Here is a 15,810-nt window from a genome sequence, read left to right on the forward strand (position 1 = left end):
CCATACCAACTCTAATGAGAGTAATCAATTAAGGTGAGCAATTATCAGCAGGAGGGAAAAAATGTTTGTAGTGATAATCAGGATGGCCCATTTCCAACAGTTGACAAGAAGGCGTGAGTAACAGTAGGGGGGAAAAATTAGCATGGGGAAATAGGTTTTACTTTGTATAATGACCCATCCACTCCCAGTCTTTATTTATGCCTAATTTTGTAGAATATCAGGGTTAGAAGGGACCTCAAGAGGTCATCTAGTCCAACCCCCTGCTCAAAGCAGGACCAAGCCCCAGACAGATTTTTACCTCAGTTCCCTAAATGGCCCCCTTAAGGATTAAACTCACAATCCTGGGTTTAGCAGGCTAATGCTCAAACCACTGAGCTATCCCTCCCCCCCAATTTAATGGTGTCCAGTTTGCAAATTAATTCCAATTCTGCAGTTTCTCGTTGGCGTCTGTTTTTGAAGTTTTTTTGTTGGAGTATTGCGACTTTGAGGTCTGTAATTGAGTGACCAGGGAGGTTGAAGTGTTCTCCGGCTGGTTTCTGAATGTTATAATTCTTGACGTCTGATTTGTGTCCATTTATTCTCTTGCGTAGAGACTGTCTGGTTTGGCCAACGTACATGTACTGCCATGTACTGTACAAACCATTACAGTGGGTATGGCAACACCCATTGTTTCATGTTCTCTGTGTATATATATCTTCCTACTGTATTTTCTACTGCATGCATCTGATGAAGTGGATTTTAGTCCACGAAAGCTTATGCTCAAATAAATTTGTTAGTCTCTAAGATGGCACAAGTACTCCTGTTATTTTTATTTCAGAGAAAACAGATCTTAAAACAACCAACAGATGATATGTGGGGTGCAGGGAGCCGAGGTTGGGCAGCCAGGTTCTCGGTGGGGAGCAGGAAGTTGGGCTACTGGCAGGGAGCTGCACGCAGAGCTGAGAGCCCGGGCTCTCGGCCCCCCACTCTGCCCCTCTTAAGTCAGTGGAAGCGGTTCTGGTGAGGACACGAATCACCGACAGAAGAAGGGCAGTGTGGACATGAATCACCGCAGTAATTACTGCGGTGGCTGTAAATCAACCTAACATAGGTCGACTTAAATGTATAGTGCAGGCATGCCCTTAGTAACCAGGCTCCATATCAGTATTCTTCGGTGATTACAAAGCATCACCACATCCATCACAGAGCAGAAACCAGGAAGTTCTGAGCTTTCACCTCAACTCTGCCTCTGGCTGGCTATATGGCCTTTGGTAAGCCCCAGCCCCAAGGGGCACCCAGGGCAGGAGTTGTAACTCAGAGAATCCCTTGCTTTGTGGAGGAAACAATTTACAGCAGCGGCAGCCCTTTACTGAGTGCAGCTAACTCCCCCACACACATCAGCTCAGCTGCACTGGCCCATCCATGGCAGAGAAATTGGAACTGCTTTGCAACCTTTAAATGTAACATTCATTATCATCTTCAACACTGAATTTTGCATTATTTCTACTGCTATGCAATAGCTCAGCAGACCTTGGGGGGGCGGTCCCAGAAATACTCAAAGCCCTGTAAGTCATATAATTCTCCCCTGTGCACAGTATGTCTTTCTGTCACTAAAAGTATGTGGCAACACATCCAAGGAAATGCCTGCCCTAGTCTTTCCCCTGCAGCTGCAATAACGACAGTTCACAGCAGCATCTTTTTATCAAAGTGGTTTCACCCACCATGGCAATATGATTCAGAACCCAGAGTTTTATCTTTTTAATAAGACATCCAATGGAACTCTGCCTTTGCTAGCAATGAAACACACTGCATTCACACCCCTCTCGGTCAAAATCATGTTCCCTCTCTAAAAACACTTTAGGTTTCTTAATTCTTTACTAACTCTTAAAGAAAAGTACAAAATCCCAACCAAACAAAACTCACACCATAATGAGCTGCAGACCTACACCTGGATCCAGCTGGTCAGTGTCCGCACCCATGGAGAGACTAATCAGCATAGCTTGATTATAGCGCTGCTTGGGCACCGGAATGCCTGTTCCCCAGGAAATCCCAACATTTTGACAGTTGTTTTAGTTCCAAATTGGAACAAAAAGTCAAAACATTTGAAATGTCCTGCAGAATGGAAATTCCAAAAGAAAAAATTGATTTGAAACCATCAAAATGTTTCATTTTGATAGAATAAAAGCACTTTGCTTTGATTATGCTGAAACATTATAAATTATTATTGATTATATCTAAAACATTAGCATTAATATTTGAATAGGATATAAAAGTTTAATCAAAATATCTTGAAACAACCAAGTCTAAAAAGAAACTTTTCTACTGTATCAAAATGAAATGTTTTGACATTATTAAAACAGTAAAGTCAAAATGGTTCATTTTGACACTTTTCCACCTCAAATTCTGTCAAAATCAATATGTTCACATGAAATGTTTCGGTTTTGACAAAACTGCATTTTCTGATGGAAAACTGTTCCATTGAAAATTTTTCAACCCGTTCTACTCACCTGAAGCCACTAAAGCTACACGGATTTGCACCAGAAGAGGATTTGGTCTGCTGATTTCATCGGCGCTTCCCATGAGCACAGGGGTCCTCTTGCAGGATTGGGGCCCAGAGGAATACAGCCAGGCAAACATGACATGCTTAACTATTTTCATGCGAGAATGTTCATTGAAGTCAATGAGACTGCTCATGCGAGGGAAGGTAAGCATGCACTTAAGTGTTTGTAGGATCAGGGCCATCGTTACCAACACCAGGCAAAGGAAATCAAACGTACATATCTTGCATTTTCTACTTTAAACTTCCAGAGGTTTGTCTCTTTTACTTATTAATTTAGGTACAGGAAAAACCAGCACAGGAGCATGAGATAATGGTCAATGCTAATGACAAACATAGAGCCAGATGCTCAGTTGGTTGTAAACTCACAGAGAGAAGCTGATTTACACCAGCTGAGGATCTGGCATGTAATCTATCGACCAATACACTTCTCTACCTTTTCCTTATTCTCTTTGATTGGCCACTCTCCAACCCTGGTTAAAATGCAGTCTTGGCATAAGAATATGCAACTCCCATTTGGAAGTTACACTGATTTATACCAGGACTGAATCTGCTCTGCTGACTCACTCATTGGCTTCCTACTACTGCTGTCCTTAATTAATTTCTTTTTATGTGTCTACATCCTGTATTTCTGGCTCTTAGTGGTTTACTTTTCCTCTTCGCGTTCTCTGTATTCATCTTCTGCCTTGCAGCACCTGCCAAAGTTAATATTCTGTCCTACAAGATGGATGGGGTCTGAATGGTTACTTCTCGGGCCTTAAAAATATTTGTTCCTTGACATTTAAGAATATTTTTCCTCCCTCCCTGTTCATTCTTTATTTGGTTCAGGCAACTTTTATGATCTTTTCGTCCATCCTCCCTCCCTCCCTTCCTCACAGAACTAACACTTTCTTGGGGTAAGAAACTTCTCTTCCTCTCAAATTTGCCATACCATGCCATCATATTATAAACCTTATCAAGTCCTCCCATGCTCCATACATGAGACACATGGACTCCATAGAACACTCAACCTGTCAAATAGTGCATTGAACGTATTTGTGGATAAATTTGTTCATTAAAAAGCACTGTGTTTAATCTGGATGCTGTTTTGTCATTTGGAACTCATTAGATGTCTATTGTCATTTATATTTACTAAAATTTTACAAAATGTATGGTAAAAATATTTACATGAAAATTGACCTTGTTGGACTTTTCCACACAAAATGTTTAAATCTGATGTGCATGCGATCTTCTCCCTTCCCCCCTACACAGTTCCGCCTCTCACTCTCTACTCCCATCCCCATCATGTCCCTCCCTTATGTTGGCAAGGAACAGTGACTTTATTTCCTGGCCTAGTCATATGACCATGGTCAGGAAGATAAAGATCAACACCCCTGTCTCATGACACATGACTCCAGTGGCAACTGTTACACCCGTTGTGAAAAACATCAACTCCCTGCCTCCAGCCCAATGCTGCTTGGTGAAGTTCCAGAATTCGTTGTTCCCAGCTTCAGAGGTTCACTGCACTGTTCCCAGAAGCCACACCCCAATCTGACATTCAGTCAGTTCATAACTTGGTGGTTACATTCCTGTCACCCATTTTTGCTGTTGTAGCCTCTCTAAGCTCTCTCAGTGTTTCATATGCACCGTCCGTGTTTGGATCAGGACGCTGGTTGTACGCACTCCACCATGTTTTCACAAGCACAGAGTCTACCTCATGTTCCTCCCCCAAGAAATATTCATTTGACACAGGCTATGGCTACTGCTAGGTATATAGTTGTTCTCTTGGCTTGCAACCTAAATCATCTGTTCTATTTAATTTATAACCAGGAAATGTGGTAACTCATTAATAATTCTCGTCTCACTCTCTTTTAAAATTACCAATTATATTCAGGTCTTATTCAGAATTTGCCCCAGCACATGTCATGAGGTGATAAAAGCGGGCTATGGATTGATGAGAGGATAGAAACTGCTAACCTAATACCGGTGTTCCAGACAGTCCATTTTTACTTATTTGCCTTCTCATGGTCTATATGAGAACGTGTAGCTTTTAATTCAGACTGCTGCATTATGTGCTTCTTCTTATGCTACTGAATTATTGCTCCTTGTTCAACTTCTTGCTTCCCGCTACCAGGGCTGTAGTTACTGTCTGCTTGCTTTTTAAAGGATATATAGTTCCAGTGGAACTTCTGCCATCTTCCTTAGAAGATTTCATTGTGTTACCTGAAAGCTGCTCAGAACTTCCCAATCTTTCCACAAGTCCACGTTTATCTCTTTAATTGGTGACTAAAACTTTATTGTGAAGAATAATTTGATAAAACTCTGTACAGAACGCAACTATTAACCTCCAGGCCTGGCATGCGATTGTTTATTAGGGTACGTCTTCACTACCCGCTGTATCGGCGGGTAGCAATTGATTTATCCGGGATCGATATATCGCGTCTCATTAAGATGCGATATATCAATCCCCGAATGCGCTCACCGTCGACTCCGGAACTCCACCAGAGCGAGTGGCGGTAGCGCAGTCGACGGGGGAGCTGCGGCCGTCGATCCCGCGCTGTGTGGACCCCAGGTAATTCAATCTAAGATACTTCGACTTCTGCTACGTTATTCGCGTAGCTGAAGTTGCGTATCTTAGATAGATTTCCCCCCCCAGTGTAGACCAGCCCTTAGACTGCAATTGGCAAAGCTAAAGAAAAATTTGGAAGTTTTGTTCAACTATTTGCCCATCAATGTGGATGCTTCTCCCAACCTTATCCAGGGAATCCTGACATGTTGGATCTACAGAAACAAGACTCTTCTACTTCCAGCTGGGCTGGACGTTGTACAAGAATAGCCTATCTCATTTTATTTTGGCACTTCCACATCCAGGTGAAACCCAGAAATTCAGAGCAGTGGGGGACGTGAAATATAGTGAAAGAAAAGTAGAATATTCATAAAAAGTTTTGGTGTGAGGTTTTCAATGGTAGTTGAATGTGATCAAAATCCTTATTTTATCTGAACCTATACACCCATTTCTGGTATCAACCAGGTAGCATCAACTGATCCAGATGAGTCAAGATCTGAACCTTCCCAAATTAAAGGCAACTATTCAGCTAAAAGCACCTGTATGAATATGAGGTTTCGATTTGCTCAATTATAAGCATGAGGGCCAGACACTTAATAAGGTCCAGATCCAGAATTCCCTAAAGTTTGGGGGTTTCATATCCAGGGCCTTGGAGCAGGCCTCTAGCAGGCTGAATGAAAAAATATTGAAGTGCACAAAAATGGGAAGGAAGTTAAATGAACTCTTTCAATCCTTAGAAAAATATCTGAATCTCGCTCTGGATAGAAGACTAAGGTTGTTCCTATTTTACCAAAACTCATTTGCTTATCCCTTCTTTATTTACATCGAGTGATGAGGCATTACCCCACACTATCAACATGGGGTAAAGAGTCTTGTTAAAATATTGACCAGTTCTGCCCTAGCAACAACTATGTGGCCTTTAAGGACTACTGACATAAGAGCCATTGGCATCTCTTCAAAACATAGCTCTGACACCAAATATACATATTAAAAAATCAAACAACTTCAGAATTATCTGCTGACTGACCCAATAACTGGCTGGTCCATCCCTAGCTTTATGAATCTGGTAGTAAGATATTACACATGAATACAGGGAAAAGGATCTCATCAAAAATAGTTAGCAGCTCATCTCTGCTGCCAGCAGTATGGTTTATTGTGATCAGAGGCGGCTCTATGTTTTTTGCCGCCCCAAGCACGGCAAGCAGGCGGCTTTTGGCGGCATGCCTGCGGGGGGTCCGCCAGTGCCGCGCCATCGGCGTCCCCACCGCCGAATTGCCGCCGAAGCCGCGGGACCGGCGGACCTCCTGCAGACATGCCGCCAAAAGCCATCTGCCTGCCACCCTCACAGCGACTGGCAGGCTGCCCCCCGCGGCTTGCCACCCCAGGCATGCGCTTGGTGCGCTGGTGCCTGTAGCCACCCCTGATTGTGACATACTGACAAGAGTTGTTGGCATCTCTCCAAAAGTCAAGACTGAACTTGGCCCAGGAGAAATGAGCAGGCATCATCTACTGATAAGAGTTTTACAATTGACTTCAATGGGAGCAGAATGAGGTCGGTGCCAACTGCTTTTGGTAATCCCACTCTAACCAAGGCTTTTCTCCTTCATTTTCACAGCCATGATATCAGTGCCCTTTGTGGCCAGCTGGCTCCCACGTGGTCTTCTGCCTGAGCATACAGTCTGCTGGTAGCCTCATACAAACCATTTGTTGTGGTGATCTCAATCCAGTGCCTAAAATGGGCAGGTCTCCACATAGCAACAATCACCATCACAACCGATACAAACTGGCAGTCTGTCCCACAGAGAGGCTAGGGCTCAGCTCTATTGGCTGTCCCTGCACGACAGGTTTGTATCAGCAAGAAGAGAAGGAAACCTGCAACATCAATGAGCCCTGAACTAGCTCCCTAACCATTTGTGATGGGGGTTGCCACATTCTTTAGAGGGAGAACAAAGTATAACAGTCTGAAAACTCAAAACAAGTTTTCTAAACTATACAGATTCCAATTCTCAGGTTCGGCTGAACTGTGCCTTGGCAAGGAACCAGGGCAGGGAGCGAAGTGGCCTTAAAGAACCAATCTAGCCAGCTGATCCTGAGGCAGACTCATCCCTTGGTGCAACTTATAGCCGCCTGGGCTGCTTAGGTAGCCGCTAGGGACTTGTCTGCATGCTGTCCTTCAAGGTGCTTGTGATCTGCTTTGCCCTGGGGCAAAGGTTCCTCCCTCCTGTGTCACAACAAGTTTTTTTAAAGTATCATTTGTTAAAAGAAAAACTTCAAAATGATCAAAAATGACACCTTTCATCAAAGCTTTCCAATACGGAAGAGAACATGAAGCACTGCAGCTTCTGATAGCAAGTGTCTTAATTTTAAACACGTTTAGTCCTATTGCCTTTAATGAGCTTAACATTGCCCTTGGTGTCTGGAAGCTGATTTTACAAGCTAATTTAGGGCTCATGAGTGAAATCCTCACTCATTGAAATCAGCAGCAAAACTTCCATTGACTTCAGTAGGGCCAGGATTTCACCCCATGACTGATGCTGAATTGGACATGCAGGTTTCCCCTGTACCACCCAGGAAGTCAATGGGAGTTGAGGACGCTCAGCACTGTGCAGAATCCATTCTATTCATGTTCAGCTGTGATCATCCTCTCTGTAGTACCTGAGCACTTTCCAGATGTGCCTTTGTGACTCGCATCTGTCACCTGGAGTTCTTTCTTTCTCTCTCCCTAGCCCCAAAGTGAAACTGTTCAGGGCTTTTAAAATTTCTATTATTAAAAAAAATGTACTATATGTATCTGTCTGCTTCTGCTACACAGGTAGGACCCTATGTAAATCCTGGCTCACATGCCACAGACAAATTGTGTAACCTCTACTTTTAAACTGCGGCGTGGCATTTCCCAGTATTAATCTCAATAATGATTATCTCGTACCTCAGGATCTCCCTTTTGAGTTACTAACTTAGAGCCCAATCCGGCAAGCAGAACTCCCCTCTGAGGCCAATGGGAGTTCCACACTCAGCGGGCTTTCAGCATCCACCCTGGTCCTTGCTCACGGCAGAACATCCCTCCCACTTTGTACGTTACAATACAAATGTGTCGGGGCCGAGGTTAGACTCAAGACTGGCTTCCAGCACAAGGATCATCTTTCTCTCTGCACTACACCCTACCCCCAAGATTACTAGTGTCAAAAACAGGGACATGCTGGATGATGGAAAGTGGGGCAAAGACTTCATGGGCAGGGAGGAGAGCATTCTTCATGGAGGACCCTCAGATGACGGACCCTTTCAGAGCAAGAATGAGGTACATTCGTATCACATTAAGAGCACACAGTGCATAGCTCTGCTCTGTGCATAGGCCTTTCCTATGCAAAGCAGGCTGTCAATCAACCCAGTGACATCTTCTTTGTAAACTGTATCGAGCACGATTCCTCAAAAAGTCCATGTCATTGGAAGAGCGGAGATTATGGTCTAACTGGAGAGCAATGTACTTGTACTTGGCAATTCAGTGATGGGTGCATTGTAACTGGGCAGCTAAGCAAGAATATCAAACAGTTGTCTGAATCTGGTTGTTGTTTTCAAGACATCATGCAATGAATAGAGGATGGGGATCAGGCTCCTAAGGAGAGCATAGACCGAGAATAGAAAGATGTGAGGCAGCAACAGAAAGGAAAGCAAAGGAGTAGAATAAAAAGGCGGAGGAGCGGGATAGGAAGGTGTGGTGGGGTAGGGCAAGTGCCAGTCAGGGCTAGGAGTTTAATTTATGTTCCTCGGCAGACTGAGTGGGTTGAGCCCTTAGGGATAGATTCTATCTTGTACACATTCCCATGACCTGTAAGACCATCTGGGTTGCCTGTGTGGTGCGGAGTGAGGTTTTTTCCATAGTTACTATGCAGACTAGTTAATTTTTCTACTCCGAGAGTGAATATTTTACTAGGCATAGCAAATAATGTACCTGACCCATTTCAGCTCTTTTTCTGTTCCTGAATTATCTGCGAAGAGCATATTATTATTATTATCTGTACTGTTGTTGCAGCTAGAGGCATCAGTCTGTGCTAGGTGCTGTACGGGCCTGCAATAAAAAGATACTCCCTACCCCAAAAACCTCCCAATCTATTTATTCATTATTGAACATTAGTCACTGAATTATTCCAGACCAGTCGATAGCCGAGGAGCCTGTCCTATGGAGAATTTGATATTAAGATTTGAGCTGTGTTAGTCTTGACTGGACATAGTTGCAGATCTCATGGTACTTTTAGGTTCCCTGATTAGATGAGATTAGCTCTTAAACTGAGGTTTTCAGTGAGAATCTTTAAGCATACAAAAGTCAGTGTCTGAGAAGCTCGTTCTCTCTCTCTGCAGCTTATTCTCTTTGCTGACTGTGCTAGCTACATGTAATAATCTGTCCATTGCTACGTGATTGTAAACAATTCCTTACCTATGCTCAGTGATTGCATCCTTAAAAATATGCACTAGCGCCGGTCAGGAAGCACTGGGTGCTATAGCCCTGCCCCTGCCCCTTCTCTCCTATCCCCTGTCCCACTCCCGCCACGCACCCTACATCAGCACTTGCAAGGGGGTCCTTAGAAGGCAGATTTATGGCTGTTTCTGTGGTGGCTGCACCAGGGGAATCCTGCTTTGGACAGATACAGGGCTTTTAGGGCCCTTTACAGTGCTACAGTCCTTTTCCGTGCTGTAACAGGGCCACAGCAGGGAGAAGGATTTCACCCCACATTTCCAAGTGTTCCTCTGTAACTACGAGAGCTAAAAACCTACTTTTTTACAAAAATGAAAGTCGAGCATGTGGTCACATGACTCCCAGAAGTGAGGCTTTCCAAGAAAACAGCAAATATTGCTCATCTTATGATAAAATCCCAAGAGTTGGCAACACTGGTTATATGCAAACAAAATGGAATGCGTTTAGCACCAGATCTTCAGCTGACATAAAGAGACAGATCTCTTTCATCCATTGATGAAGCACTGGAATGAGTTACCTAGGGAGGTGTTGGAATCGCCTTCCTTAGAGGTTTTTAAGGTCAGGATTGACGAAGCCCTGGCTGGGATGATTTAGTTGGGGATTGGTCCTGCTTTGAGCAGAGGGTTGGACTAGATGACCTGCTGAGGTCCCTTCCAACCCTGATATTCTATGATTCTATGATTTACACCAGCTAAGGATATGGGCCCAGATCCATAGAAGTATTTAGGCTCCTAACTTCTGAATACAATAGAAGTTAGAAGCATAAATACCCTCGTGGATCTGGGCGCGGGCCGTTAGCTTTGTACTTACTTTCTTTGCTGAATAGGAGTGTCTCATACTGCCCTCTCTCCCTTTGTTTATCTAGGGGTTTATATTGCCCCCCATTACAGTAGTATCTGAGCAGATCTCAATGCGGAATATGTGTAAACCCCCTTTCTAACTATGAAGGTAATATGAAAGACCTGTAAATAAAAATAACCTCAGAAGAGCATAGACGTTTTGTATGCAGCATTCTGTACCTAAGGAAATTTCAGCTGGAAACGATAGAGAATTGTACATGTAAAGGAACCAAATACTTCAAAGTAATACTTCAGTCACTGAAATGGGAATTAAATCCCAAAGAAATAGAAATGTTCCAGTTACTTACAGTTTGGTTGAGGCTCCGGAGGAAATTTGATTCGGACAATAGCCAGGATTATAAAAACAATCAAAGGCCAGGAAATTAAGGTGAACGACCAAAGCTATAAAACAGTAATAAAGGCATATTTGTTATAGTGGTTGTATTGGTGAGCACCAGAACTTGGTTAGAAAGTACAAGTACCAATATGTATGTATCATAATTCGTATGCTGTAAATAGTGGTTGTCTTGTTTTGAGAGGCAGTGTCGCTTCGGGTTTGTCTTCACTACGGAGCTAAACTGGCACCTCTGCAATGCAGTGGCATCAATTTTGCGAGTCTAGTAAAGACATGCTCAATCGATGATAGAGCACTCTCCCACCGATTTCTGTACTCCACCTCAACAAGAGGCAGAAGCAATGTTGGCGGGAGAGCGTCTCCCGTCAACATAATGTAGTATGGACCCCACGGTAAGTAGATCTAAGCTACGTCGACTTGTGTTACAATACTAACGTAACTCAAATTGCGTAGCTTAGATTAACCAGCAACTGTAGTGAAGACAAGCCCTTAGTGGCTAGAACAGGGATATGGAAAAGTAGGGTTCTACTCTCATCTCTGCTGCTGGGTGAGCTTGGGCAAATCACTTGTAAAGTGGAGATGAGGATAGTGACCTCCAAGCGCTTTGACATCTACTGATGATAAAAACTGGGTATTACTATTATATGTACACTATTAAAAACCAGGTAATATTTATAAGGGCAATAAAATTGCAAAATGACCTTAAGGTGATTCACTTGGAAATACCAAAACACAGGAAGGTTCATCTCTTAGATGGAGATAATGTTATACACATTGAGATAGTGCTAGACAATAGTAATGGAAGGAGTGTCAAAGTTCCTGGGATGGTGGTTATTATGCCAGAAGTCAAAGCGTGAGAGGATTGTTTTACTGACAATTGTGCCCAAAGCCGACCCATTTTAAATGTATTTTTCAACAATATTCACACTTTTTGAAAAAAGCTATTATCCACACAGTTTTCCAAAAGGTGATGGAATGTTCTCTTTACTGAAAACCCAGAGGTAGGCCCATTGCCTAGGAGCTTGATTCATTTCTGAGATACACCATCAGAGGGAGGATGGATCAGAGGAACTCCAGCAAGGCCAATGGGGCTCATGTGGACTTATGCCCGTGTAACTGACAGCAGAGCTGATTTCTAGGAGTGGGACAGAGAGTCTTTGCATTGTCCAATGAAGGAAACAACTCCACCAAATCAGACACAGGAAAATGCTCCTTCCCATTCAGCGTCTATTTGCACAGTTTCAGCATTTAGCAACATTTTAGCCTTTAGAGACAACTGATTTACATGCCTTTTCTTCTCTGTGCTATTTAGAATACCAGTATGTGACTGAAAATAGTACCTTTATCATTCTTTTACATTATTACCCACTTTCTCCTCCTCCCCTGCAATCAAATCTCTGATGCATGTTGTTTAATTAAGAATACCTTGAGCACGTACACACACACACTCGCATTATTACTAATGTAAACTCCTGCAACATAATTGCAGGCCAGGGTGTTGGGAGCAGCACAAGAATCAATGATAGACAAATAGACACTGCTGCTTATGAGGAGGCTAGGAAGATCTGCAGGGCTGCTGGGTGCACCATGGGAGGAAATGAATTCTGAGTTTCTCTCTATAGACAAGTCCTTGTTCCTTACAGTTTGGGGCCAAAATGGCCCCAGGGTCACCATCTGTGAGAAGTCTCCCCTTAGCAGCACTCTCTTGACAGAATTAGATTTAGCTGCAGACGTAAGAACAGCATACTGGGTCAGACCAAAGGTCCATCTAGCCCAGTATCCTGTCTAATGACAATGGCCAGTGCCAGGTGCCCCCAAAGGAATGAACAGAACAGGTAATCATCAAGTGATCCATATGCTGTCACCCATTCCCAGCTTCTGGCAAACGGAGGCTAGAGACACCATCCATGCCCATCCTGGCTAATAGCCACTGATGGACCTAATCTCCATTAATTAATCTAGTTCTTTTTTTAACCCTGTTATAGTTTTGGACTTCACAATATCCTCTGGCAAGGAGTTCCACGGGTTGACTCTATGTTGTGTGAAGAAATACTTCCTTCTGTTTGTTTTAGACCTGCTGCCTATTAATTTTATTTGGTGACCCCTAGTTCTTGTGTTCTGAGAAGGAGTAAATAACACTTCCTTATTTACTTTCTCCACACCAGTCATGATTTTAGAGACCTCAATCATATACCCCCTTAGGTGTCTCTTTTCCAAGCTGAAAAGTCCAAATCTTATTAATCTCACCTCATATGGAAGCTGTTCCAGACCCCTAATCATTTTGTTGCCCTTTTCTGTACCTTGCACTCTGCCCACCTGGAGCTAGCAGCAGGATCAGGTCCTTAGTTCAGACAATGAACATATCAGATATGGCCATGTTCCTGCATCGGGTCCTGCCAGCATGGACCTCTGGACCCCTGTAGAGCCCCATTGACTTCCGTGGAGCTTCACCTGGGTGCCCAGGGTCCATACTGGTGGATCCCGATGCAGGACCAGAGCCTTTCATAGACCCATAGAATATCAGGGTTGGAAGGGACCTCAGGAGGTATCTAGTCCAACCCCCTGCTCAAAGCGGGACCAATCCCCAGACAGATTTTTGCCCCAGATCCCTAAATGGCCCCCTCAAGGATTAAACTCACAACCTGGGTTTAGCAGGCCAATGCTCAAACCACTGAGTTATCCCTCCCTGACTTCAGCTGTCGCAAAAATACAAGTTTTCACTTCCAGCCTCTCCTCCTCTCTCTACACCTGTCACTTGCTCCCAAAGGCTTTAGAAACCACCGAACTTCCCTTCCCTCCATTCCGTTGCCTCAGACTCTCTCCTCACCCCTCCAGCAGTTTCATTTTCATACTCACAGGCTGTCTCTTGACGCTCAGCCAATTCTTCCACAGCAGGATCCGCAAGTGCTGAAAGAGTGAAGCCATCCTTGGGAGAGCCCAAGCAAAAGCAGACGAGCAGCTTCCTCTCTTTCCCCTCAGTCTCAGAAAGCAAAAATTTATGCTCTGACCCAACCAGATTTGCTGCGTCCAGCATACGAGCCCCTTCCTCCTCCCCACAGCATAGCTTTGGAGCGGCTACCTGAGCCACTCGTAGCTGCTGTATTCCCAGTAAATCTAGCTCCTTTCTCTACTGCAATAGCTCCTAGCAAATTCAACAGGTTATTCTTCTAATGGTGAGGAGACAGACGCAGCAGCCTGTAGTGGCTTGTGTTAATTATAACATCCAGTCTTTCTTAACTGTGCTTTGTTCAATCCCGGAGTGATAAAATGGGTGGCATTCCAAGATGCGTCTGCTGAAGTTGCTACACGCCTTGATGAAACTACCTATCTGCCCACACATTGCACCTGAGGAAGAGGTGTCATAAAAAATTCATCAGTAGGCTGCTTGCCAGGCCTGTATGACCGGTCATTTTTCTCTGCCCTCCTTTAACACACACACAATGACTGGGAGTCAAAAACAGCAGCAGCAACATGTGCATTCTTTGCTTACCTAAAGTCAAATCAGCTGTATCTACATGGAGGTTCTCCATTAAATCTAAACTTAAAGGAAATTATTATAAGAATGTTAAGGATGGAAAAATACATTCATTGCATGTAAAATTCAACCATCATGGACTGATCCAAAGGCCCACATTTCTAACTTGGGCTTCCTTCCTGTAGGCTCAATCATGCAATCTTCACTCAGGCAAAACTCTCATTGAACTCCCTGTGACAGATGCAATGTAATGGGAATTTTGCTGCAGGACTGAGCCTTTTGTGAGGTTAATTCAGATCACTGGTGTGATTTAAATATCATTTTTGTTAGTGAATGTTCATGCTAGTAGCTAGCTAACTAGGAAAATTAGACAGATAGCTAGATAGCTGGATAGCTGGAAACGTAAAGATAGCACAGTGGACAGCATCACCTCATACAAAACATCTAGCATGTATGAACAACTATGAATTGTGGAACTGATATGCAATTTGCTATGGAATAGCTCAACAGCTCAGCCAGGTGGGAGGATCTGGGCAGCTCTGATTCTATGTAGAAGAGGGCAGCTGCACACACACGTACATGGGCACCTTGCCTGGTAAGGCTGAGTTCATTCTCAAATTCAATTTAACTTAGCTGTGACTCAATTCCATAGTCAGGAGTTGGGAGAACAGCAGTGCAGTTAAACAGTGAGTGGGATTTATCTATTATAGTCTAAGGCCACTACTAGAGAAAAGTTGAGAGTAAAATCTTTGACCTGAAATCTCTCTTACTACAGAAACTTGAGGATTCAGGTAAAATGGGACACACACCTACCCTCTCACTCAATCAAAACCATAACCTAGTCAGTGAGGTTTGGAAATAAAGTTGGGCCATAATCAGAATCAGTTATCTGAATTCTCCTAAAGTCTGGGGCTTGGGATAGCATAGGAGCTGGATTTGAAATACCCCTTGTTTTAGTTTTGCAAAGTCTATATGTCAACAGCAAGTCTATGTAAACCAAGACCACATCCAGTTTTGCTCATCTCTACATTTACATATAAGTCACTACGATTGTTAGCGACCTGAATAAATGTGGATTTGGGAATAGGACCCATCTATCTATTGACATTTTTATACTACACCAATCACCACATGATCTGGATACCTCATAAAGTGTTCATAATCATGAAAGTCCCTTCTTACCAAAACCACAGGCTTCCAGCTCTTGAATTAAAAGATAGTCTTCCATATCTGTTAGATTAGAAGTATGAGAGAGTTTGTCTCTTTTGGTGGTGGACGACACAAGCTTTCAAGTTTCCAAGAGTTCAAAAGCTTGTTTCTTTCACCAGTTCAATAAAAGATATTACTTAACCCACCTTGTCTCTCTCATATCCTGGGACCAACATGGCGAAAAGAACACTGCAAGCACATTAACGTATGACATCTATCTGTCTTTCTAGTCAGCCACTAAACAGCTGTACAGTTCCAAACAGATACACAATCAGAACTGTGACGCGGTATTGTCTGAGCTTCTAAGCAGTCAGGAAGTTTCATAAATTCACAGATTCTAAGGCCAGAAAGGACCATTGTGATCATCTAGTCTGTTCTCCTGT

The 15,810-nt window shown here is 43.4% G+C and overlaps 1 protein-coding gene across 1 annotated transcript in view; it reads right to left on the reverse strand.

Moving 5' to 3' along the window:
* Positions 1-14,049, reverse strand: part of ABCA12 (ATP binding cassette subfamily A member 12) — a 139,099-nt gene extending 125,050 nt beyond the window's left edge. The window contains exons 1-2 of the mRNA XM_024099735.3: positions 13,600-14,049; positions 10,697-10,790 (exon numbers count right to left, since the gene is read on the reverse strand). Coding sequence (XP_023955503.3) covers positions 10,697-10,790; positions 13,600-13,668 — 163 coding nt within the window. The 5' untranslated portion in view covers positions 13,669-14,049. The remainder of the gene's footprint in view (positions 1-10,696; positions 10,791-13,599) is intronic.
* Between the last annotated feature and the right edge of the window lie 1,761 nt (positions 14,050-15,810).

Source organism: Chrysemys picta, chromosome 11 (assembly GCF_011386835.1).
Source record: "Chrysemys picta bellii isolate R12L10 chromosome 11, ASM1138683v2, whole genome shotgun sequence".
NCBI classification, from domain to species: domain Eukaryota; kingdom Metazoa; phylum Chordata; order Testudines; family Emydidae; genus Chrysemys; species Chrysemys picta.